The sequence below is a fragment of the Pteronotus mesoamericanus genome, unplaced genomic scaffold (assembly GCF_021234165.1).
Source record: "Pteronotus mesoamericanus isolate MK-2021 breed Mesoamerican mustached bat unplaced genomic scaffold, CSHL_Meso_final scaffold_21, whole genome shotgun sequence".
NCBI lineage: Eukaryota > Metazoa > Chordata > Mammalia > Chiroptera > Mormoopidae > Pteronotus > Pteronotus mesoamericanus.
Genome location: NW_026555310.1, coordinates 4067967 through 4095517, shown reverse-complemented (window position 1 = coordinate 4095517; position 27551 = coordinate 4067967). Strand labels below are relative to the sequence as shown.

Below are 27551 nucleotides of genomic sequence, written 5' to 3'. Positions count from 1 at the left end.
AAATTAGATATAGAATAACAACTAGAGAGAGTTCTTTTCAAACACATAAAGGGTTTATCTCGACAAATTTTCCAAGGACTGGTTCATACAGACCATGTTCCATTGATCTCTGTGTGTCTATCCTTTCACCAAAACCACACCGCTGTCATTTATTGTGGCTTTATACAGCACCCTGAAATCAGGCAATATGAAATCTTCACGTTTAATTTTGTCACTTTTCCCCCAGAATTGTTTTGGCTACTCTGGTTTCTGCTTTTCTATATAAATTTTAGAATCAGCTTGTCTGTATCTACAAAAAAATAAAATAAAATAAGATCCTGCTGGGATTTTGATTGGGGTTGTGTTAAACCTAAATAGAGAGCAATTGGGGAATTCACATCTTAAAAACATTGGGGCTTCCAATCCATAAACACAATATACTTTCCATTTATTTAGGTCTTTGACTTTTTTCTTCAGTATTTTGTTTTCAGCATAGAGACTATTCACGTATTTTGTTAGATTTATACCTAATTCCTACTTTTTCTTTGTTCTTAAACCTAAATGTCTATTTTTTAAAACATTTTATTTATTTTTAGAGAGAAGGGAAGGGAGGGTGAAAGAGGGAAACTTTGATGTGCAAGAGATGCATCGATTGGTTGCCTCTTGCACACCCCCAACTGGAGACTTGGCCTGCAACCCAGGCATGTGCCCCGACTGGGAATCGAACCAGCGGCCTTTGGGTTTGCAGGCCACCACTCAGTCCACTGAGCCACACCAGTCTAGGCTTAAACCTAAATGTTAAATTTTCAGTTTCCAGTTGTTCCTGGTGTCCTGCAACCTAACAAATTCACTTACTTCTAGGAGGATTTTTTTGTAGATTTTTTTGGTTTTTCTTCATAGAAAATGTTAATTCTAAGTAGAGACCATTATATCTTTTTCTTCAAAATATGTATGCCTTTCATGCTACTGGTGTGGCTCAGTTGGTTGAGTGTCATCCTACAAAGCGTGAGGTAGCTGGTTAGCTCCTGGTCAGGGCACAGGCTAGGATACGGGTTTGGTCCCTGGTTGGGGCACAAGCAAGAGGCAGCTGATAGATCCATGTATCTCTCTCACATCGATGTTTCCCTCCCTCTCTCTCTCCCTCCATCCCTTCTAAGAATAAATAAAATCTTTTAATAATATGTGTATACCTTTCATTTATCTTGCTTTATTGTACTGCCAAGGATTTCTAATACAATGTTAAATAGAATTGGTTAGGAGTGGACTTTCTTAATAATGTCCCCAATCTTAGGGGCAAACCACTAGTCTTAATATTAGGCTTGGTTTGTTTCTTTTGTAGAACATCTTTCTCAGTTTAGAGGAGTTTCCTTCTATTATTAGTTTATGAGATTTTTTTAAAGATTTTTATTTATTTATTTTTGGAGGGGAAAGGAGGGAAAAACAGAGGGAGAGGAACATTGACACGCGAGAAATATATTAATCAGTTGCCTCTCACATGCCCCCCCAACTGGGGACCTGGCCTGCAACACAGGCATGTGTCCTGATTGGGAATTGAACCAGTGACCTTTTGGCTTGCAGGCCAGCACTCACTCCACTGAGGCACACCAGCCAGGACATGAGATTTTTTTTTCCTAATCAAAGACAGATGTTGAGTGTTACTAAATTTTTTCTTTCTGCATCCATGGATTTGAACACATGGCTTTTCTTCATTAGTCAGATTATATGGTAGATTTTCTTTATTGATGTTGAACCAGTCTTCCCTACTCAGGATAACTACCACTTGATATGTTTTTTAAATATAAATCTGGACTTAATCTGCTCACATTTTATGGAAGATTTTTGTGTCTCTGCTTACAAGGAACATTGGTCTGCAGTTTTCTGTTCTTGCAATGTCCTTGTCTGTTTTCAGTATCAGGGTAATGCTGACTTCATTTAATGAGTTGCCATTAAAGAATCATAATTCATATTTTAAGTGTGATAATAGTGTTGCAATTATGTTTGAGAATACCTTATTTTTTGAAATAAATATTTAAATGTTTATAGATAAAATTATATAATTCTTGGAATTTGCTTCAAAATAATTTTGGGAGTGGGAAAAAGTAAACAGGTATATAAATATAGCAAGACTGGCCATGAAATGATAATTGTCAAAGCTGTGTGATGGGTACATGGGGTTTATTATTTTATTCTATTTTTTATAAATTAACATATTTCACACACAAAAAGAGTTTAAAAACTAAATTAATGATGCTGGAGCTGTTGGTTATTTACATAGGAAAAAAAGGAAATTGGATTCCTACCTCATACCACATACAAAAGTCAATTCCAGGTAGATGGAAAACTTAAATATGAAAGATAGAACTATAAAATCTTTAGAAGATAAACTGAGCTAAGAGTTTCTTAAGGCACAAAAAATACACCCTAAGCAAGTCATAAAAAGTACAAAACAAAGGGAACATTGCTAGATTCAGTTATGTTAAAATTAAGAATTTCTGTTAGTCAGAAATGAAGGAAGTGGGAGAACATAAATAATAGAAATTAGAGCAGAAATCAATGAAATTGAAAACAGGAAATCAATCAAGAAAACCAATGAAACTAAAAGCTGGTTCTTTGAAAAGACTAATAAAATTGTTAATTCTCTAGCCAGTTTAAGAAAAAGAGAGAGGGCATGAACTAATATTAGAACTAAAAGAGGAAACATCATTACAGATCCCACAGACATTAAAGGAATATCTGGAACAGCTCCATCCCAATAAATTTGATAATCTCTATGTAGACCAATTCCTTGAAAGATGAAGATGCAATCTGACAAACCTCACACAAGAAGGAACAGACAATCTGAATAAGCCTGTATCTATTAAAGAAAATGAATCAATAATGATCTTCTAAAATATAAATCACCAGGCCCAGATGGGTCTTCTAGTGAATTCTACCAAATATTTAAGAAAGAAATTATACCAATTCTCTACAATTTCTTTCAGAAGGTATAAACAGAAGGAATATTTCCTAATTAATTCTGTGAGGCCAGCATTACCTAAAACCAGACAAAGATATTACCAGGAAAAGAAAACTACAGATCAGTATCTCTCATGAACATAAATGCAAAATCCCCCCAAAAATTAACAAATAAAATCCAACAATATATAAAAACTATTATACACCATGACCAAATCGGATTTGTCCCAGGAATACACAAGACTGGAAAATCAATGTAACCCATTACACCAGGCTAAAGAAGAAAAATCACATAATCATATAAATAGATGCATAGGACTTCCAGCCAAAATGGAGGCATAGGTAGATACACTCTGCCACCTCGCACAACAAAAACAGGACAACAACAAATTTAAAAATAAAAAATAACCAGAACTGCCAGAAAATAAAACTGTATGGAAGTCTGACAACCAAGGGGTTAAAGAAGAAACATTCATCCAGACCGGCAGGAGGGGTGGAGATGGACAGCCGGGGTGGAGAGGACTCAAGGAGAGGCGGCCTCTGGAGGACTGGGGGAGAAGTGGCAGCTGGTAGACCAGGTGGTCCCACATTTGCATGTGGATAAACCAGACGGAACAGCTGGGGAACAAGACCGACTGCAAAACCCAGGGTTCCAGTGCGGGAAAAGAAAGCCTCAAAACCTCTGGAGGTAAAAACCTGTGGGGGCTGTGGTGACAGGAGAAACTCTCGCCTCACAGAGGAGTCCACTGGAGGAACCCACAGGGTCCTAGAACGTACACAAACCCACCCACCTGAGAATCAGCACCAGCAAGACCCAACTTGCTTGTGGGTAGCGGGGGAAGTGACTGAAAGCTGACCAAGAGCCAAGCAAGCAGCATTGTTACCCCTCGGACACCTCCTCCACAGACAGCGTCACAACGCAGTGGCCTGGGTTGCCCCACCCTAGCGAATACCTAAGGCCCTGCCCCTTCCAACGATTTCCAAGGCCCACTGAGACAAAGAAAGATGGACCAAATGAAAGAACAGATCAAAGCTCCCAAAATAGAACTAAGCGATGAAGAGAGAGCCAACCTATCAGATGCACAGTTCAAAACACTGGTAATCTAGATGCTCACTGAATCGGTTGAGTATGGTCACAAAATGTAGGAAAAGGCAAAGGCTACACAAAGTGAAATAAAGAAAAATAGACCGGGAATCAACAGTAAAGGGAAGGAAACTGGGACTCAAATCAACGATTTGAAGCAGAAGGAAGAGATAAACATTCAACCAGAACAGAATGATGAAACAAGAATTCAGAAAAATGAGGAGAGGCTTAGGAACCTCTGGGACAACTTTAAACGTTCCAAAATCCGAATCATAGGGTTGCCAGAAGGAGAAGAGGAAGAGCAAGAAACTGAAAACTTATTTGAGCAAATAATGAAGGAGAACTTCCCCAATCTGGCCAAGGAAACAGACTTCCAGGAGACCCAGGAAGCTCAGAGAGTCCCAAAGAAGTTGGACCCAAGGAAGCACACACCAAGGCACATCATAATTAAGTTACCAAAGATTAAAGATAAGGAGAAAATCTTAAAAGCAGAAAGAGAAAAGGAGATAGTTACCTGCAAAGGAGTTCCCATAAGACTATCAGCTGATTTCTCAAAAGAAACCTTGCAGGGAAGAAGGGGCTGGAAGAAGTTTCCAAAGTCATGAAAAGCAAGGACCTACATCCCAGATTCCTCTATCCAGCAAAGCTATCATTTAGAATGGAAGGGCAGATAAAGCACTTCCTGGATAAGGTAAAGCTAAAGGAGTTCATCATCACCAAGCCCTTATGACATGAAATGTTAAAGGGACTTATCTAAGAAAAAGATGATCAAAATCTACGAACAGTAAAACAGAAGGGAGAGGGAGGGGAAGAATGGGGGGGAAGTACAGGGAATAAGCAGCATAAATAGTAGGTACAGAATAGGCAGGGGGAGGTTAAGAATAGTATAGGAAATGGAGAAGCCAAAGAACTTACATGTACAACCCATGGACATGAACTAAGAGGAGGCGGGGAATGCTAGGGGGTGGGGTGGTGTAGGGTGGAGAGGAATAAAGGGGAGAAAAAAATGGGACAACTTAATAACATAATCAAAATTTTTAAAAGAGGCATAAAAATACATGTCAAATATGTATGTTAGCATACTCTCAGTAAACAAGGAATAGAGGGGAAACTTCCTCAGCTTGATAAATATCAAAAATAGAAAAACAAAAACCTTACAACTAACATCATAGATATTGGTGAGAAACTCAGAGCTTTCTCATTAAAATCAGGACAAGGGAAAGATGTCCACACTCACCACTGCTTTTCAACATCATACTGATCATACTGTAAGTCCTAGCTAATGCAATAAGACAAGAAAAGAAAATAAAAGGTATACAGATTGAGATGGAAGAAATAAAATTGTCATTGTTCATGGATGACATGAAAGTCTGTTGAAAATTCAAAATATTCTACAAAGAAGCTCATAGAACTAATAAATGATTACAGAAGAGTTGCAGGATACAAAGATAATATACAAAAATCAACTGCTTTGGGGGCAGGGATTGAGCAAAAAAGAAAAAAAATAACTCATGAATACAGACAACAATATGGTAACTGCAGTAAGGAGGAGGTTTAAGGGGAGGTGGGAGGGGATGCAGGGGGGATAAATGGTAATAAAAATATATATATATATATATTCTAAAAAGTACAATTGTTTTCATATATATCAGCAATGAATAATTATAATTTTACATTTTAAATGCAATACATTTTACATTTTCACCTCCCCAAAATAAATTATTTAGGTATAAATCTAACACAGTATGTATAAAATATATACAAGTAAAACTATCAAACTCTGATAAAAAAATAAAAGAACTAGATAAATGGATACATATTCCATCTTAATGTACATAAAAAGACAATATTGTCAGGATGGCAGTTCTTCCCAACCTGGCCTACAGATTTAGTGCAAGCCCAACAAAATCCCAGCCAGCTATTTTTATGGATATCAACAAATTCATCTTAAAGCTCATGCAGGGAAGAAAAAGGCACAGAATAGACAGTACAATATTGAAGGAGAGGAACCAAATTGGAGGACTGAATACCAGACTTCAAGACACACTATAAAGCCACCGTATCAAGACAGGGTGGTACTGGTGAATGAACAAATAGATCAGTGGAAGAAAATAGAGAGTGCAGAAATGAACCCACATAAATATAGTCAACTAACTTTCAACAAAAGAATAAAGGTAATACAATGGAGAGTGCTTTCAACAAATGGAGCTGTAAGAATTAGACGTCCTCAAGAAAAAAAATGAATTTAGACACAGACCTTACATGCTTCACAAAAATTACTCCAAAATGGATCACAGACCTAAAGGTAAAACACAAAAGTACAGAACTCTTAGATGATAACATAGGAGAAAACCTACATGATCATGGATTTGGCAATACTTTTTTAGATATAATACCAAAGGTATGATCCATGAAAGAGCTGATAAACTGGACTTAATTAAAATTAAAAATTTCTGTTCTGCAAAAGACAATCGGACACGATGAAAGACAAACCACTGATTGAGTGAAAATATTTGTGAAAGGCATAACTGATAAAGGACTATTATGATAAAGGACTATTATCCAAAATATACAACTCTTAAAACTCAATAATAACACAATCCAATTTAAAATGGGCCACACATTTTAACAGATCTCACTCAAAATGGCAAATACATATATAAAAAGATGTTCCACATCATAAGTCATCAGAAAAATGCAAATTAAAATGAGATACCACTACATAGCTATTAAAATAGCCAAAATCCAGAAAATCCATAATACCAAATACTGTCTGGCTAGGATGTGAAGCAACAAGAATGCTCATTCACTGCTAGGTGGAATGCAAAATGGTACCGCCATTTTGGAAGACAGTCTGTTGGTTTCTTACAAAATAAAACCATACTATTAATGTGTGATACAGCTATTGCTCTCCTTGGTATTTGCCCAAAAGTATTGAAAACTTATGTTCACAAAACACCTTTACATGGATGTTTACAGCAGCTTTGTTCATACTTCCCAAACTTGGAAGCAACCAAGATGTCCTTCAATAGGTGAATATATAAATAAATTGTGGTACATCCAGACAATGGAATATTATTGAGCACTAAAAATGAACTATCAAACCATGAGAACAAGAAAATATATAGAAGAATGTTGAATGCATATTATTAAGCAAAAGAAGCCAATCTAAAAAAGACTACATACTGTATGATTCCAATTATATGACATTCTAGAAAAGTCAAAACTATGGAGACAGTAAAAAGATCAATGGATGCCAGTTAATAAAATCAGTAAGACAAAGCTAAACAAATAAAAGACCTGAATAGTTACTTAATATGAGATGTCCCCTAAATATATGAAAATATATTCAAATACTCAAATTCATTCAAAATCAGAGAAATGCAGGTTGAAACCATGAGTTCTAAATTCATACCCACAAGACTGGTAAAAAAATTAAAAAAATTAAAAAAAAAGTGCTGGTGATAATATGAACAATGGGAGCATTTATATGCTGCTAGTTGGAGAGCATATTGGCACAATATTTTGGAAAACAACTTGGCATTATTTAGAGAACGTGCTAGTATGCATTCTCTATGAATCAGCAATCCCAACCTGGGATTGAACTAATGCTTATATGCATAATAGTATTAATTGTAATGGCAAAAAAATCCAAAAACAATTCAAACATCCATTAATAATTCTGATGTAGATAAATATGTTGTGGCATTTATATACCATGTGTGTGATAAAAAATAGTGGTATAAAACTATAGTTACCTAATCATACCACTATATAATCATAACTACATAATCACGTAGTTATAGTTACATAATAACTACATGAATGAAAGTCAAGAACCTAATATTAAATTAAACAAAGTTAGCTGCAAAAGTCATTGCATGATTCAATTTATGTAAAGTTCAAAAACATGCAAAATTAAGCAATATATTATTTAGCAGTGCTGTCCAATAGAACTCTCTACAATGATGCAAATATTCCATAAATTCGCTGTTCAGTATGTTAACTACTAACTACATGTGGCTATTGAGCACTTAAAATATGGCTAATGTGACTGAGGAATTGAATTTTTATTTTATTTAAACTTAAATTGTCACCTGTGCCTAGTGGCTACCATATTATACAAAAAGATTTATAAAGAGAATCAGTGGAATAATAAATACAAAGTTCAGAATATTGGTTAGTTTTAAGAGAGAGAGAAAAGGACAGGGTACACAGGGAATTTCAAAAGTAACTAACTTTTTTCCTCTTATATAGGTACCGTTGCATTGTTAGTCTTCAAACTGTAATATACAGTTATGTAAATATTCTTTCATATGGATTAAATATTTAATAAAACAAAAATAGTGAATGAAATTGTGGATATGTGAATGTTTATATTATTATTACTTCAGGTCTACATAATAAAATACTTCCAGTTTTCTTTTCATTTTATTTATTTATTTATTTTTATAGAAAGGAGAAGGGAAGGGGAACAAGAGGGAGAGCAACATCTATGTACAAAAGAAACAATCCGTTGTCTCTTGCACACCCCCTGCTGAGGACCTGGCCTGCAACCCATGCATGTGCCCTGACTGGGAATCGAACCAGTGACCTTTTGGTTTATGGGATGACACCCAACCCACTAAGCCACATCAGTCAGGACTGATAAAATATTTTGATCACAAAGATTTCTAGCACTAACTCATACATGCCCCAAGCGGAGCAGGGGACACCTGGGAAGAATAAAACCTCCCCCAGCTCCAGCCCCAGTCACTCCTATTTCCCGGGCCAATCTTAGGCCCCATCCTCCCTCACTGGTAGGGGAAACAAGATGTACTATCCGTTGCGGCATAACAAATTATTCCAAAACTTAGTGGCTTAAAACGACAAAAAATTTGTTATTTCAGTTTCCATGGGTCAGAAATCTTGAGTGTGGCTTAGTGGGGTGCCTGGCTTAAGGTCGCAATTGAGGCTGCAGTTGCGGTGCCAGCCAGAACTGTGCGCGCTTCCCAGCTCGCTCATGGGGTGGTGTGTGATCTATTAGATTGAGGACTCCAGTTCCTCGTTGGCTGCTGCTGGAGGACACTCCACAGGGCCATGGGGTAGTATACAACATGGCAGCCCGTTCCCTCAGAGCAATAGAGCTTGAGAGAAGGTTCAAGTCAGAAGTCACAATCTCTTCATAACCTAGTATCAGCAGCAATAGGCCATCTCCTCTGTCACTCTTTCTAATTGCTAGAAGCGTGGCCCTGAGCCCAGCTAACAGTAAAGAGGAGGGTATGACTAATAAGGGTATGAATACAGGAGACGGGGCTAATTGGAGGCCATTCTGGAGGCTGCCTACCACACCGGAGGAGTGCATGGGTCTGCTCAGGGGAGTGAGCCACAGAGAAGGGAAGGGACAGTGCAGGGAAGGAGAGAGGGGACCTAGAGAAGGCAGAGGAAGTCCAGGCAAAGGATCTTGGCAGTTACCAGTCCACTGCATTTTTCACTGCCCTCTCATGACTTGCCTGCACACACCTGTTTGTGATCAAAATAGGTAAAATAAATCTGTTGAGTCTCTGTTCCGTCACAGCAAGGTTCGTCGTCTTGCCCTGCTTATAATGCCATACCCAATCTGATTACACCCTGCGCACACAGAACACCGCCCCCCCCCTGCCCCCGCCAACTGTGCTTCCCTTTCAAGTAGCACTTCCCTCAAAAAATATTTGGGCCCTGTGAAATTTGTTTCTTGTCTGGCCAGGATCAGTTCACTGTGCAACTTATTTCTGCAACATCACCTGCCTACCACCCACTGTTTCAGCTCAGCCCTGAGCGTCTATTCCCTTTCCCACCTGTAAAGCCCAACTACTGGCCTCCTTTGATTTAATGCTGCCTGCCATGGCAACCTCAGAGGCCTGATACATGCAAGGCGGCTGTCCTGCCACTGACCCTTACTTTAATTCCCCACCGTGTGACCAGCCTCCCAGACTACCACAGCCCACAGTGTTCCCTTATTAATGAAGGTGTGGGGTTAACAGAGGCAATCTTTGGGGCACATCAAGATAGCAACAATAAAGCAATTTAAAACCAAACATTAGATATCAATGTTCTTAAAAACCCTGGGTCAACCCACCTCAGTGAAGCACTCACAGGCCTATTTTTGGCTCTGACCTGGCCTTGGGCTGTGGGCTACCTGCTTCTTTCCTCCCTCTTGCCCAGCTTCCTTTGCACACTGAAAAATTTCTCCTCATTATGCAGAGCAATTGGCAGCCTTACCCTAAGTATGAAGCAGGCTACAGGCCTACTACTGCATATCCATAAACCATATTAAACGGCTCTGCTAAAGGGAAGAAGGGCCATACATGTTGATTCTGGATATGAGAATCAAATCAAACACAAAACCAGAATAAGCCTTCAACTTAGCTTTTTCTCACATATCCTGGTCAAAAAATTTAAGGCAAGGTTTCTTGTCTCTGTTAAGATAACAGAACAGTAAAAATAAGAAGAAAAAAGTCCGTCTGGTCAGAATGGCGAAGTAGGTAGAAGTTATGATCGCCTCCTCCCACAATCACATCAAATTTATAACTCAATTTGAGAACCACCACCATTGAGAACCACCTGAAGACTAGTTGAACAGAATTTCCATACTAAAGATACAAAGAAGCCACAGTGAGACTGATAGGAAGGGAGGAGATGCAGAACCAGCAGTTCCCACGCCTATCATGTGGCTGTTAAGAATTAAGAAGGTTCTCTCAGTTGCAGGGGTTGCCTCGGAGGAACAAGGAGTCCCAGCCCCACACCTCATTCCCCAGCCCAGGGCACCAGTGTTGGGAAGAGGAGTCCCCATAACATCTGGCTGTGAAAACCAGCAGGGATTGCATCTGAGAGAAACAAATGGCTGCTAGAGGCCAAGGGGCTGCTTTTAAATGACCCACACACAGATTTGCTCTCAAACTCACTGGCTGTAAGCTCCGGGGCAGGGGCAGCAGCTCAAAAAGCATTGGAGACATGAGAAGGAACTAAATTGACTAACTTCAAGGTGAGGGCTGGAGAGACAGGGGTTGGGACAACTTCAACTCTTTCTGGGGACATTTCATTCAAAAGCAGCAGAATACACATTTTTTCTCAAGTGCTCATGGAACATGTTCCAGGGCAGACCAAGTGTTAGGCCACAAAATAAGTCTCAATAAATTTAAGAAGATTTAAATCATACCAAGTGACTTCTCTGATGAAAATGGTATGAAACTAGAAACCAATTGCAAAAAAAAAAAAAACCCTGAAAAACATAAACATGTGGAGCCTGATATAATTCTATTAAACAACAAGTGGGGTAACAACAAGATTAAGGAAGAAATCAAAAGATACCTTGAGACAAATGAAAACACAATGACCCAAAATCTATGGGACACAGCAAAAGCAGTTCTAAGAGGGAAATTTATAACAATATAGGTCTACGTTATGAAAATTTTTTTAAATTCTTAATCTCACCTTACGCCTAAAGGAACTAGAAAAAGAACAAAGCCCAAAATGAGTGGAAGTAAGGAAATAATAAAGATAATAGTGGAAATAAAAGAAATAGAGTCTAAAAAAAAAAAGCAGAAAAGATCAATGAAACCAAAGCAGGTTCCTGAAAAACAAAAGTGATAAACCTTTAACCAGACTCATCAAAAAAATAAAGAGAATCCAAATAAATAAAATCAGAAATGAAAGAGGAAAAGTGACAACTGACACCATAGAAATACAAAGAATTTTAAGGAAATACTCTACCATTATATGTCAACAAGTTGGACAACCTGGAAGAAATTGACAAATTCTTAGAAACATACAATCTTCCAAGACTGAATCAGCAAGAAACAGAAAATCTGAACATACCCATAACTACTACCAAAATCAAATCAGTAATCAAAAAACTCCCAACAAACGGAAATCCTGGGCCAGTGGCTTCACAGGTGAATTTTACCAAACATTTAAAGAACTAACACCTCTCCTTCTCAAACCATCCCAAAAATGTAAGAGGAAAGAAGACTCTCAAACTCATTTTACAAGGCCAGCATTACCCTGATACCAAAACCAGATAAAGACACTCCAAAAAATAGAGAATTATAGGTCAATATTCCTGATGAACATACAAGTAGGGGGCCCCCAAAAAACTGGAGTTATCTTCTGGAGGTTGGGCCCCTTGGAGTACAGGCTTCCCCTACTAGGTGAGTGTTGTAGGAAGCCACTTGTATCAGTGTGCCACATGGTATTGTTGTGAGAGGCTGAGTTCAGCTTCAGTGAATTTTTTTGAAGACTCTTCAATGCATTTGCCCATTTCATGACGGGTGATTTAAAAGCGCACCTGCGCACACTGCACTGAGTGCAGCAGTTTTTGACCTAAAACAGCACAGCCCCCATGCCCTACCCTCCCTATTCACCTAATCTTGCCCCAAGCAACATTTCTTTGCTTCCCTGAATGAAAAAAGTTCTCAAAGGAAAACATTTTGCCGATGTGGAAAAGGTGAAACAAAAAATGGCAGAAGCTCTAAAAGTCATCAAAACCAAAAAGTTCAAAAACTGTTTTGAAACAAGTGCTGGTGAGGCTGTGGAGAAAAGGGAACCCTAGTGCACTGTGGGTGGGAATGCAGACTGGTGCAGCCACTGTGGAAAGTAGTGTGGAATTTCCTCAAAAAGCTAAAAATGGTACTGCCTATTGACCCAGCAATTCCACTGCTGGGAATATAACCTAAGAGTCCTGAATCACAAATTCAAACAAGCTTATGCACCTCTGTGTTCATAGCAGTGCTACCTAAAATAGCCAAGTGGTGGAAACAGCCTAAGTGCCCATCAGTAAATGAGTGGATCAAAAAACTGTGGTACGTTTACACAATGGAATTCTATGCAGCCGAAAGAAAGAAGGAACTCCTACCTCTCACGACAGCATGGATGGAACTGGAGAATATTATGCTAAGTGAAATAAGCCAGGCAGTGAAAGACAAATACCATATGATCTCACCTATAAAAAGAACCTAATGAACAAAATTAACTAAAGAGCAAAATAGAACCAGAGGCATAGAAACAGGAAAGAGACTGACAGAGAGCAGAGTGGGGTTGGGGGGAGATAATGATAAAAAGAAGGGACATGTATGGAATAATCAGTGACCCACGGACACGGACAACAGGGTGGGGAATACCTGTGGGAGTGGGGGGTGAGCTAGGTGGAGGGGGCACAGCCAGATAAATTGGGACGTGTGTAATAGAACAACAAAATGTTTTTTAAAAAACTGTTTTTCACTGTCTGGCTTAATTCCCTTGGCATAATATTCTACAGTTCTGTTCACGGGTGGATAGAACTGGAGAATATTAAACCACCATTTCTATTAAATATAGTATTAGAAGTCCAATCCAAAACAATGAGACAGGGAAAATAAATAAAACACATCCAACTTGGAAAAGAAGTTAGTCTCGTGTTATTTGCAGATAATATAATGCTATATACAGAGAACTCTAAAGATTCCACAAAAAAACCTATTAGAACTGATAAATGAATTCTGTAAAATAGCAAAATACAAAATTAATATTCAGAAACTGGTTGCACTTTTATACACTAATAATGAACTTTCACAAAGAGACATTAAAAAACTATCTTATTTACAATTGCATCATAAAGAATAAAATACGTAGGAATAAATTTAACCAAGGAGATAAAGACCAATACTTAAACTACAAGACACTGAAGAAAAAAGTGAAGAAAATACAAGTAAATGGAACTATATGATGTACTCACAGTCAGGAAGAACTGACATTGTTAAAATGTCCATATTACCCAAAGCAAGCTATAGATTCAATGTAATCCCTATCAAAATATTAATGGCCTTTTTCACAGAACTATAAGAAACAAATCTAAAATTTATGTGGAACCACAAAAGGCCTTAAATAGCAAAAGTAATATTGAGAAAGAAGAAAAAAGACAGAGGTATCACACTACCTTATATCAAACTCTAAAGCTATAGCAATCAAAACAGCATGTTACTTGCATGAAATAAGAAATATAGGTCAATAGGACTGAGCAGAGAACCCAGAAGTAAACTCAAGAATAAACAATGAAGTAAAGCAGTCTCTTCAATAAATGGTGTTGGACAAGCTAGAGCTACATGCAAAAAGAAAAAAGAAAAAAGAAACTAGACCATTTTCTCACACTATATACAAAAATAAACTCAAAATGGATTAAAGACTTAAATGTAAGACCTGAACCCATACAACTCCTAGAAGAAAACATAGGCAGTAAACTCTGTGACATCACACTCAGCAATATCTTTTTAGATGTGTCCGCTTAGGCAAGGGAAACAAAAGAAAAGTTTTGCACAGTGAAGGACCATTGACAAAATGAAAAGGCTCCCTACTGAATGGGAGAAGATGTTTCCCAATGAGACGTCCAATAAAGGCTTAATATCCAATATATATAAGGAACTCACACAACTTAACACCAAAAAAATTTTTTTTAATTTAAAAAAGGGCCATGGACCTGACTAGACATTTCTCCAAAAAGGACATATAGGATGGCTAATGGACATATGAAAAAATAATCAGCATCACAAATCATCAGGGAAATGCAAATTAAAACCATGATGAGATATCATCTCACACTTATTAGAATGGCTATGATCAATAAGACAACAAACAAAAAGTGTTGGTGATGATGTGGAAAAAAGAGAACCCTAATGCACTGTTGGTGAGATTGTAAATTGGTGCAGCCACTATGGAAAATAGCATGGAGGGTCCTCAAAAAATTAAAAACAGAACTACAATATGACCCAGCAATCCCTCCTCTGGGTATTTATCTGAAAAAAATGCAAATTAAAAAAATATATGTACCTCTATGTTCATTGCACTATGTTATTTACAAACGCCAAGATATGGAAGCAACCTAAGTGTCCATCCATAGATGAGTAGAGAGAGAAACTGTGTTACATATACACAATGGAATATTATTCAGCCTTAAAAAAGAACGAAACCTTGCCATGTGTAACAACATGGATGTACCTAGAGATTATTATGCTAAGTGAAATAAATCAAGAAGAGAAAGACAAATACCATATGATTTCACTTATATGTGGAATCTATAAAACAAAATAAATGAACAAATAAAACAGAAGTTTCAGAGAACAACTGATGGTCCCCAGGTGGAAGGGGAGTTGGGGAGACTGATAAAAAATGTGAAAGGGATTAAGAAGTACAATTTGCCAGTTATAAAAATAGTCATAGGGATGTAAAGTACAGCATAACGAATAGAGTCAACAGTATAATTATATACGGTTCAGATGGGTACTAGACTTATTGGAGTGATGACTTCATAAGCTATATAAATGTCTAATCCCTATGTTGTACACTTGGAATTAATATAATATTGCATGTGAACTGAACTAATAATAAAATTATACAGACACATATTGCATTATTACTACTTTGACGGTAAATTTTTTATGTCAACCAGACTTGGCTAAGGGATGTCCAGATAGCTGATAAAACCGTATTTCTAGGTGTGTCTGTGAGTTCATTTCTGGAAGAGATTAGAATTTGAATTAGTAGACTCAGTAAGAAGATATGCCCTCACCAATGTGGGCAGGTGACATCCAATCCAATCAACTGAGGGACCAAATAAAAGAAAATGGTGGACAAGGAGCAAATTCTCCCTTTCTTCTCGTTGAGACAGCCATCTCTCCTCTCCTCTGACATCAGAGAGCCTGGCTCTCAGACCTTTGGATTGGGACTGCATAGTACCACCGGTCTTCCTAGTTGTCCATCCTGCAGACGGCATGCTGCGGGACTTCCCAGCCTCCATAACTGCGTGAGCCAATTCCCATACTAAATCTCCTCTTATATAGCTCTATATATTCTATTGGTTCTATTTCTCTGGAGGAACATGGATGGGTACGTATTATTGACCTTAAAAATAAAAGTTATTTTACTAGCAAAAATGGATTCATTGAGGAATAGCAGAGAATTGCAATTCAAAACATGTGAGCTATGACAAAATCATAGTAAAGTCTGGAGAACAAAGGAGAGGAGCTTTCTTTTATGGAGGAAAGGGGAAGCTGGGAGAAAGTGTTCAGAGTCTACTGGGGAAAACTAGGAGTTCAAAGCCTAGTGGCTTTTCTTTGGCTCAGTTGTGACAATCTCTTATTGGCCAGGCAGTCACTAGGGTAGGAGAAAATCTCCCTCCCGCTGGAACAGTAGAGTAGAAAACATCTTCCTGTTGGAGGTGCAAGGCACATCTCTTCCTGTTTGGGGCAACCAATGATGAGTGGTAAGGGTGGACGAGTTCCCCTACAAGCCCTCCAGACCCCAATTCTGGCTGAGGTCTCTTTTATGAATTTTCACAATTTCATGCCTTTGCTTATGCTGTACCTTAGCCTAGCCTGTCTTTTCACTGCATCTCTTCCCTCTTCTTGACCTTCCCCATCCCCATCCCACAGGGAGCCCTTCCAGACTGCCACAGCCCACACCAGTCCCTGCCGTCTGAATTGGTGTTAGTCTTGCGTGTCATGGGTTATTTATTCCTTTATTCCCCCAAATGAATTAGACCTGATTTTCTCTGCTAGCCAAGTTATAAAGCTCTCCAGATCAGACGGACAGGTCTTAACACAACCTCCCCATTATGTGATACTTATTTCCCTCTGCCGCACATAGTGGGAGGTTAATAGTTGTTCAATGGACCCCTTAACTGGAGCCACTTAACTGCACCCTCTCCCCACACTGTTTGGGATGCCAAGGGGGCCTCTCACAGGTTCTGATGGGACAAAGAATAATGCATCCTCAGGCTAGGGACTGAAGGGGGTGCCATTACCTTCAGTCAGGCTTTGTCATCGACTTTGCAGGTCCTTAAATTTGATTTAATTAACTCACCCTGAAACAAGCTCAAGGCAAATTACTCCCAAAAAGTTAATAATGAGATCAAGCTGTATCCCAGAAATTGGGTACCCGCCTTTGCTTAGAAGCCCTTCTGGAAACCTTCTGGACCTTGCAGGTGTGAGCTAGTAGTCCTGGTGGTCCCAGCCACTCCTCCTCTGCGGTAGAAGCGTGTGGACCTGACCAATTCTCGCGCCCCCAGAGGCCGGCTGAGGGTGGGTCACTCCACGTACATCTGTCCAGCAAGTGCACACCACTTAGAACGCATCTGGGAGGTCACGCTCCTCCGGGCCACACACTGCCGGCCTCAGGGGCCGCTGGCTGGCCCCCGCCCACGAGGCACACCTCCCCGCGGCTCCCACCGGGCACGGGGCTCAGCGGGGCCGCGCCGCGAGCCGCGAGCCCCGACGGAGGCGGGTGGGAAGGCCTGCCGCCATCTTGCCCACCAGGGGCCTCACCATGGCGCCCGGGCTGCTGAGCACCGCGTTGCTGTTGGTGGGGGGCGCTGTCCTCTACGCGGAGCAGCCCTCGTTCCCGGAAAGGGGCGGGCGCGACCGCCCTGGGGAGCAGGCCGCAGGTCCCGGGTGGTGGCCGGAGGCCAGGCGTGGGGGGCCCAGGCGGCCGCAGGGGCACCCCGCCCAGGGAAAGGAGAGGCCGGACGCGCAGGGCAGTACCTGTTCATTCCTTTTTTCGGACCACAGCCTCCCTTGCCTTTCCCCCGCTTGTACGTGTTTGATTCTGGGTCCCTCCTTTTCCATTGTTCCAGCTGCCTTTAAAAATCTACGACCTAAGCAGTCCAATTTATAACGATGACAATAGCAGTACCAATAGTAACAATGCCATACATTTGTGCAGGGCGTCTAAATACGCGCATCAGAACATGCTGGGGCCTGTCATTCCCATTTCGCAGGCTGGTAATTCATTGGAATTCAGAATTGAATTAGGGCTCCTGGTGACCTTTTCACTACAGCTGAGAAAAATTAACCCAACAAGTTAAATGGCAAGTATTAGAAACTGTAGCTCTTGATTCAGCACTTCCAGGTTCTTAAATTGCCATTTCACGCGGGCAGGAGCATACCCGGCCAGAAAAACATCTCATTTTTATACTTTTGGGGAATAGAATTTTAAAAATAAGGAATTGTGTTGATGTCTTTCTATTTGCAAGCAATCGATGAAGGCATATTTAACTTAACTCCCTCAAAGTATGGGCATGCCTTAGGTATCAGTTTTTAAAATAGGAATTTAAAAGATTATATTCATGTATTAGCCTTAGGAAGTAATACACATTATTAGATGTTCAGTCTAAATAATATATCATTTTATTTTCAGATTGTGGAACAGCACCACTTGTGGATACGTTGAAAGGGTCTCGGATTACAGGGGGCACAGACGCTCAGACGGGTGCGTGGCCGTGGCTAGTGAGCCTGCAGATTCAGTCTGGACCGCTTCTCAGTCACGTATGTGGGGGAAGCTTAGTGAAACATAGTTGGGTCCTCACAGCTGCCCACTGCACTAAGGACGCTAGGTACGTGCTCAGAACGCAACTCTTTTATTCTCTTAGGGCATAGTTTAAAGTGGTAGAGAAACATTTGACTTGAATCATGTTCATTAAGCTGTACGTTTGTAAGGGCCCATTATGCCTTCTATGTACTACACGTAGTATCTTTTGAAATGAAGCCTTTAAGTCAGAGGTCAACAAACATTTTCTGTAAAGACATTTTATGTAAATATTTTAGGTTTACAGACCACATGGTCTCTGTCACAAGCATTCAACTCTGCAACTATAGAACCAAAGTGGCAAGAACAATACGTAATTAAATGAGTGTGCTGTGATCCAATAAAACTTTATCAATACTGAAATTTGAACAAAATGCTATTTTGTTATTTTGGGTTTTTCCCCAACCATTTACAAGTGCAAAAAAACTTTATTTATTAGCTGCGTAAAAATAGGAGACAGGCCAGATTTGGTTTGTGGGTTGGAGTTTGTTGGACCTTGCTTTAAATAATGTAACTTTCTTTTAGCTTTTAAAATTACTGTATTGTAATCATGTATTTGTCTTTCTCACCATTAGATCATGAGTTATTTGAAGGCAAGGACTATATGTTTTATTTTGTATTCTTGGTACTAATATAGGACTTGGCCTGCTTTACAGGAGACATAACAATGTTTATCGAATCTATAGATGATGTCAATCTTGGATAATAGGATTTACCACAGTTAGACTAGAACTTCATGACACTCCTAATTATTTAATATGAAGCTCTAAGATAAATCCTTTGGGAAACCATGATACCTGTAATACAGTCTCCCTTTAGTGTTTAATTTTTAAGACAACAGCTATCTTAAAGAAGAATGAAAAGTCTTTAAGAGGACCTAACAACTTCAAAATTCAATTGAGGGCAATTGGCCTGATTGGGTAAGTTTTAATAGGTATATTTTTAAAACATGGATTTCAGTTCTCGCAATTAGCCTTTGGGGAGCAGAGATTAGAAATTTGGGAAGATACTAAGGTATAAATCAAGGGTAGAGAAAGATATAGAAAAAAGTTTCAGAGTTAGGAATCAATTCTTTCAGGTGTGGGTGTTTTACACCTGTTTTACAACATGCTGTCTTTAAAAACTGCTTTTCTCAAGCTTTCAAACCGTAAACCAAGGGAGGAAATGTCTGCTTGGTACAGTTTGAAAATCCTTGGAAAAGCTCTTCTTGCTTACAAAATCCTCATGTTGTGCCTTAATGGGTTTGTTCCTTTGACATGGTAGGGAAACCCATTTCCCAGTCCTCCTCTGACAGTTTGTGGTGCGGTGCCTTTAAATAAGATTCCAAAAGCTACTAGATGTAGGACCTTGGTCAAGTGATATAGCTTTGTTATATTGTGAGAGAATCTTAAGAGTTCTCTGACAATATAACAACAAAGAACCACACATTTAACAATATAACAGAAAGAACTAGACATTTAAAATATCCCCTTTCAATGAATCCTTTTTACGATATTGAAGTAAAGGGTTCTCTAGTCTGTCCTGTAAATGAATCCTTTTTACAATATTGAAGTAAAGGGTTCTCTAGTCTGAAATAATTATCACTTCGTCCTGGTCAGGATGGCTCAGTTGGTTGGAGCGTTGTCCTATAGCCAAGGTGTGGGTTTGATTCCTGGTCAGGGCATGTGCTTGGGATGCAGGTTTGACCCCTGGTCCAGGTACCTATGATCCCTGGTACCAGTGCGTGGAGCGGGTGGGGGGATCTGATCAATGCTTCTCTCTCGCATCGATGTTTCTCTCTCTCTCTCCTGTTTTTCTCTCTCCCTTCCTCTCTAAAAGCAATGAAAAAAACCTCCTCGGGCGAGGATTAAAAAAAATATTACTGCTTCAATGTACTGAGCCAGGCATTTTTCATATATAATTTCCACTAATCTTTCCAACCCCTCTTTGCTGTAGGGAGACCCTGAGACTTGAGCTTTCATAAGGACCCTGCTCATGGTTCCAGGGCTGGAAAGCAACAAATCAGGGATCAAATCCGGATTTGTCAGAATGAAAACCCACACGCATAACCATGACTGCACCGTCCGGCTCTCTGCCTGAGCCACCTCTGTGCTGATGGGCTGCTACTGTGGGGGGCTCTCATTTCAATGTCCAACAGCTGCCATTCCTAGAAAGCGTTTCCTTGTGTTGAACTAGGCATTTTGATTTTCTCTGTCTTCTGAAGCCATATTTATTAAACCTAATTCCTCTTCCAAGCATTTGAAAATAATGTTTATATTCCACTTAATAGTTCCAAAGGCTCAATCTTGGTGACGTTTTTACCCCTTTACTCCACAAACATTTACTGAATGTACTAGACACTGGGCTAGGTTCTAAGAAAGTAGACATTACGGAGGCATAGTCGTTACTTTTCAGGAGTTTCCGCCTGTCTCAGAGGACTAACGATGCCACCTTCCATTCCTGGTCTCCCTCATTTCCTAAACCTTGAGCCACCAATTATCCCTTGTTCCTCCTTAAAGTAACCACTTATCAAAGACCTGCTTTGAGATTAGATGCTGTCTAAGGGTGTTACATATAGTTCTGGATTTAAAAAGCCCTCCCACTAACCCTCTGAGACAGCTGTTACTATCTCCACTTTACACTTAAGGAATCCAGAAATCAGAGAGAATCGGTCACTTGGCCGAGGTCACATTGCTGTCAAGTGTCAGTCCACAGATTTAAACCCAGGTCTCAAAAACGATAGTTTCATTTTATCTTACTGTCTCTCTAGTATTTTTCAATCTCTTCCTCTTGTTTCTTCACGATAGCCTTCAAACATGTTTGGGTCATCTCATTGTTATCTATAAACAAACAACGAAAAAATCCTAACTTTCTGTTCTTCCCTTCACTGTTAGACTCCTCGAAAGAGAGATTCCCTTTTGCTTCATCTGCATTGACTTATAAAATCCCAACTGCAATCTGATTCTGTGGCTAACAACACAGTATGTCTTAAAACCCACCTCCGTGCCAAATCCAATGGCCTCTTCACAGTCCCCATCCTATCTGATCTCTATAACATTTGACAGAGTTGACTGCTCTCACAACTATCTTTTCCTTCGATTCCTAAGGCACCACTTTACTTTTTTCCCCCTTTTTCTCCACTTCCTTGGTATGTCTTTGTCATCTTTTAAATGGCAATACTATTTTCTGGAGTTCCACCTTCTAGCCTCTCTCTCGCCTTGCCTTACGATCTGTACTCTTTCCTAGAGACACCGCCTACTTCCACTCCTGCCGTCGCCGCGTGCTGGCAAGTCCCAAGTCTCTCCAGCTGAGTCATATTTCCAGCTGCCCACTGTACATACATATATATTGGAGTCTCATTCTCAACACATCCAGAAATTTAAAACTGTTAGGTTTTTATTTTTTAAATTAGATTTACTGGGGAGACACTGATTAATAAAATCATATAGGTTTCAAGTGTACAATTCTATGATACATGCTCTGTATATGGCACTGTGTGCCCACCACCCAAAGTCAAATATTCTCCGTCTCCGTATGTTGGTATTGGACCCCTTTACCCTTTACTACCCCACCCCCTTCCTTCTGGTACCCACCATACTGTGATTTGTGTCTGAGTTTTTGTTTTTCTTGTTTGTTCATTAGTTGCCAAAAATGAATTTTTAAATCTTTCTTTTAATCTTGTCCCTTCTCTCTCTCTCTCTCTCAGATAACAGCATTACCAACAGCTCCACTATCCAGGGAACTAGCGGATTCTCTGTTCGGTAGCTCTTAAATTTGTTTCTTCTGTCCCCCGCATACTCCCCACTGATTAGAAGTAGATCCAGAATATCAGTCTCCTTTTCCTTAGTTCCTCACTTAACACTGCTGCCACTTACACTACTATTATGGTAATAACTACCCTAGTGAGTGTGAAGTAGTGTCTTATTGTGGTTTTGTTTTACATCTCTCTACTCACTAGTGATGTTAAACATCTTTCCGTGTGCATACTGGACATTTGTAGATCTTCTGTGGAGAAACGTCTTTTCGAGTCCTTTGCCCATTATTTAATGGGGCTGTTTAGGGGTTTTTTTTTGGTTAGGTTGTAGGACTATTTTATATATTCTGGTTCTTAATCCCTTATCATATATATGTTTTTCAGATAGTTTCCCCTATTCTGTGGGTTGTTTTTTTCACTCTCTTTATAGTATCCTTTGATGCACAAAAGTTTTAAATTTTTTTAAAAATTAAAGTATAAATGATATATAATCTATTAGTTTCAGGTGTACATCATAGTGATTGATGTTTACATACATTAAGAAATGATCCCCATGATAAGTCTGGTTACCATTTATCACCAAAGTTATTACAATATCATTGACTGTATTCCTTATCTTATACATTATATCCCCATGATTTATTTATATTATAACTGGAAGTTTGTACCTCTTGCTTTTTTTTATCCTCGCCTGAGGATATTTTTTCATTGCTTTTAGATAGAGGAAGGAAGAGAGAAACATCGATGCAAGAGAGAAGCATCGATTGGTTGCCTCCTGTGCACGCCGGGACCAGGGATCGAACCCACAACCTAGGTATGTGCCCTGACTGGGAATTAAACCCATGACCTTTTGGTTACGGGATGATGCTCCAACCAACTGAGCCACACTGGCCAGGGCGAGGTTTGTACTTCTTAATCCCCTTCTCGTATTTTGCCTGCACTCCCCAACACCTCCCCACTCAGGTAACCACCAGTTTGTTTCCTGAATCTACAAGTCTGTTTTGGTTTTTTGCTTACAAGTTTTTAATTTTGAAGTCCAATTTATCTTTTTTTTGTTGTTGTTCCTGTGATTTTAGTGTCATATCCAAGAAATCACTGCCAAATCCAACATTATGAAGGTTTTCTCCTGTGTTTTCTTCTAAGAGTTTTTATCACTTTACTCTTATATTTAGGCCATTATCTATTTTTTAAAAGATTTTATTTATTTATTTATTTTTGGAGAGAGGGAGAGAAACATCAATGTGTGATTGCCTCTCATGTGCCCCCTACTGGGGACCTGGGCCACAACCCAGGCACGTGCCCCGACTGGGAATGGCACTGGCGACCCTTTGGTTGGCAGGCCGGCACTCAGTCCCCTGAGCCACACCAGCCGGCGTGGCCATTATCTGTTTTGAGTTAATTTTTGCATATGGTGTAAGGTAAGGGTCCAACTTCAATCCTTTGCATGTAGATACCCGATTTTCTCAGCACAATTTATTGAAAGCCTGTGCATTCCTCCATTGAATTATCTTGACACTCTTGTTGAAAATCAGTGTGACCACAAATGCAAGGGTGTATTTCTGGGTTCTTTCTCCTTTTCCAGTGGGGTTTATACGCTCCTTGTGTCAGCACCATGCTGTTTAGATCGCTGTAGCTTTGCGTTAAGTTTTGATCAGGAAGTGTGTGTCCTTGAACTTCGTTCTTCTTTTTCAAGATTATTTTGGATACTTTGGGACCCTTATATTCTATATAAATTTTAGGATAGGTTTTTCTATTTCTGCAAAGAACATTACTGGGATTTTTTATAGGGATTACCTTGAATCTAGATAAATCGCTTTGGGTGGTGCTATCATCCTAACAATGCTAAGTCTTTCAGTCCATGAATGTGGGATGTCTTTCCATTGATGTAGTCTTTAATTTCTTTCAGCAATATTTTGTAGTTTTCAGTGTATACAATCTTTTTTTAATCTTACGTATGGTCTGAATATAAATTGAAGTAAGTAATATAAATTAAGTTTGGAAAAGAAACATCATTATTTCAAAGTAGCTTAAAGCAGAGTCAAATACAATGCAGCTTCTATAGGCTATTGACAATGCACACACTACCGAAGTACTCATCTATCTATACTTTTCACAATGAATAAGAGTAACTTTGTTCCTCTGACTCCTGCCTGTACTGAGATTTATCATCAAATATGCACACTCACATGCGCGCGCGCACAGATATAAACATTGCCAATTTGAAGGATGAAAAGGAATGTCATCATTTGTAAACAACCATGTGAAAAGTAAAAGTCCTTCCTTCCCAATACAATTACAGGTGTAACAACTATAACGTGCTTGGGTTTTAATTATTGATTTTTGACCTACAGAACATCTTTTGGTTTGGTTTTTGGGGGTTTTACTCTCTTTGCTTGTTTTTTGTTTTTTTAAGACTGTCAAGATCCATTATACATATTTTAATTGATTTTAGAGAGAGTGAGAGAAAGGGGGAGGGAGAAAGAAAGGGAAGAAGGGGGACTAAAGGGGGGAGGGAGAGAGAGAGACAGAATGAATTTGTTCTTCCCCTTACTTTATGCATTCCTTGGTTGATTCTTGTGCCCTGACCCGGGATCAAACCCACAACCCTGGCGTACTGGGACAACACCCTAACCAACTGAGCTACCTGGCCAGGGCTCCCACTGGTTGCTTCTTGTTTTTATCTTTAGTGTAATGCTTTATAAAGTCCTTTCTCATGTCAATGTTATGTATGCACCTATCCTTTCTTTCTGATTTCATTTTTATAATTCTCACACTAATTGATTATCCAAATATTTCATTCTAAAATTTCAAAACTTAACCCAGGTAGAGGGAATAGTTTAGTGAACTCCCATATACCGATCACTCAGTTTCAAGTTATCAGCTCATGCCTGATGTTTCACCTTTAACCTCACCAGCTCCCCCTCCAATTATTTTGAAGCAAATCTCAGACATACCACCTTATGTACCTCTAAAAAATAGGAAGTTTTATCTAAAATGTTTAAATATTTAATCCATTTTGAGTTTATTTTAATGTTTAGTGTTTTTAAAAGATTTATTTAACTTCTCAAACTATTTAGTTAGCTAGGTATCCCAATACCATTTACTGAGTAATCCATGTTGTGTCCACTGGTAAGAAGTGCTACCTTAGTCATATAAATTCTCTGATTCTGTTTTTGGACTTACTGTTCCATAGATCTTTTTTCTCTTTCCCTACATCTTGATATTTTGGCGGGTTTTTTTGAGAGATTTTATTTATTTTTAGAGAGAGGGGAGGGGAGAGACAAAGAAAGGGAGAGAAACATCAATGTGTGGTTGCCTCTCACACATCTCCTACCAGGTGCCTGGCCTGCAACCCAGGCACGTGCCCAGATTGGGAATTGAACTGGTGACCCTTCGATTCACAGGCCAGCACTCAACCCACTGAGCCACACCAGCCAGGGCAATATTTAGGTTTTTATTTGATGTGACTTTATGTCACATAAAGGTAGAACTAAATCTTTTTGTTATTAACACAAGAAAAACAAAAAGTAGTGGGACATTAAGAATATTCTTAAACATGTTTATAATAAGAACCTTTACTTTCTTTTAGAGATCCTTTAATGTGGAGAGCTGTGCTTGGAACTAATGATATAGCTGGGCATCATCCACACACCAAGATTATAAAAATTAAAGCAATCATCATCCATCCAGACTTCGATATGGAAACTTATGTAAATGATATTGCACTTTTTCATTTAAAAAAAGCAGTAAGGTATAATGACTATATTCAGCCTATTTGTCTACCTTTTGATGTTTTCCAAAACCTGGATCGAAACACAAAGTGTTTTATAGGTGGCTGGGGAAGAACAAAAGAAGAAGGTAATTATAGTCTGAATTTTATTGTTACAGTTCTTTTCTGGTTAGTGGAAAGGATGAATCCTTTTATACATTTCTTTATCTCTTTGTATTATGAGCTTGAACAATAGGCCTTTACAAACCAGTGAAAAGAAAATATCTGTTTTTCTTTTTCACTTTTTTTTAACTGAACTTACTGAGGCAACATTGGTTAATAAAATTATGGAGGTTTCAGGAGTACAGTTCTGCAATACATCATCTGTATATTGCACTGTATGTTTACTACCGCGCGTCAAGCCTCCTTCCATCACCATCTATCCCCCTTTTCCCTTCTTCTACTTCCCCCGACTTCCTGACCTCTGGCAGTCTCCACACTGTTATCTGTGTCCATGAGTCTTTTTTTTTCTTTGCTTAATCCCTTCACTGTTCTCACACAGCCCCCAACTCCCTCCCCTCTGACAACTATGAGTCTGTTTTCTGTACTCATGAGTCTGTCTCCACTTTAATTTTTTTCATTAGATTTCACATATAAGTGAAATCATATGGTACTTGTCTTTCTCTGACTGGCTTATTTCACTTAGCATAATATTCTCCAGGTTCATCCATGCTGTTACAAAAAGTAAGATTTCCTTCTTTTTTACAGCTGAGTAGTACTTCATTGTGTAAATGTACCACAGCTTTTTTACCCACTCATCTACTGATGGGCACTTGAGTTGCTTCCAAGTCTTGGCTATTGTAAATAATACTCCAATGAGCACAGGGGTGTATATATTCTTTCAAATTAGTGTTTTCAGGATCTTTGGATATATTTCTAGAAGTGGAACTGCTGGATCATAAAGCAGTTCCAGTTTTAATTTTTTGAGGTAACTCCATACTACACTCCACAATTGCTATACCAGTGCCCAAGGGTTCCCTTTTCTCCACATCCTCACCAACACCTGTTGTTTGTTGATTTATTGATGATAGCCATTCTGACAGGTGTGAAGCAATATCTCATTGTGGTTTTAATTTGCACTTCTCTGATAATTAGTGACAATGAGCATCCTTTCATATGTCTGTTAGTCATCTGTATGTCCTCTTTAGAGAAGTGTCTATTCAGGTCTTTTGCTCATTTCTTAATTGGATTGTTTGGGGGTTTTTTGGTGTTGGGTTTTGTAAGTTCCTTGTAAATTTTAGATGCTAAGCTCTTATCAGATGTATTGGCAAATATGTTCTCCCATTCGGTAGATTGTCTTTTCATTTTGTTAATGATTTCCTTTGTGTGCAAAAACATTTTAGTTTGATGTAGTTCATTTGTTTTTTCTTTTGTTTCCTTTTCCCAAGGTGATATGTCATAAAAAAATATTGCTATGAGAAATGTTCAAGATTTTACTGTCTATGTTTTCTTCTAGGATTTTTATGGTTTCAATTCTAACATTTAAGTATTTAATCCATTTTGAGTTTATTCTTGTGTATGATATAAGAATATGGTCTAGTTTTGCACGTATCTATCAAATTTTCCCAACACCATTTATTGATTTATTTATGTTTTTGCTTCCTTTGTCAAATATTAACTGACTAAAAAGGTGTGGATCTGTTTCTGGGCTATTTGTTCCATTGATCTTGTCTATATATTTT

At 38.9% G+C, this 27551-nt stretch overlaps 1 protein-coding gene across 1 annotated transcript in view; it reads left to right on the top strand.

The window, feature by feature from the left end:
- Positions 1 to 17329: 17329 nt before the first annotated feature.
- Positions 17330 to 27551, top strand: part of TMPRSS12 (transmembrane serine protease 12) — a 28703-nt gene continuing 18481 nt past the window's right edge. The window contains exons 1-3 of the mRNA XM_054591508.1: positions 17330 to 17540; positions 18200 to 18395; positions 25690 to 25958. Coding sequence (XP_054447483.1) covers positions 17330 to 17540; positions 18200 to 18395; positions 25690 to 25958 — 676 coding nt within the window. The remainder of the gene's footprint in view (positions 17541 to 18199; positions 18396 to 25689; positions 25959 to 27551) is intronic.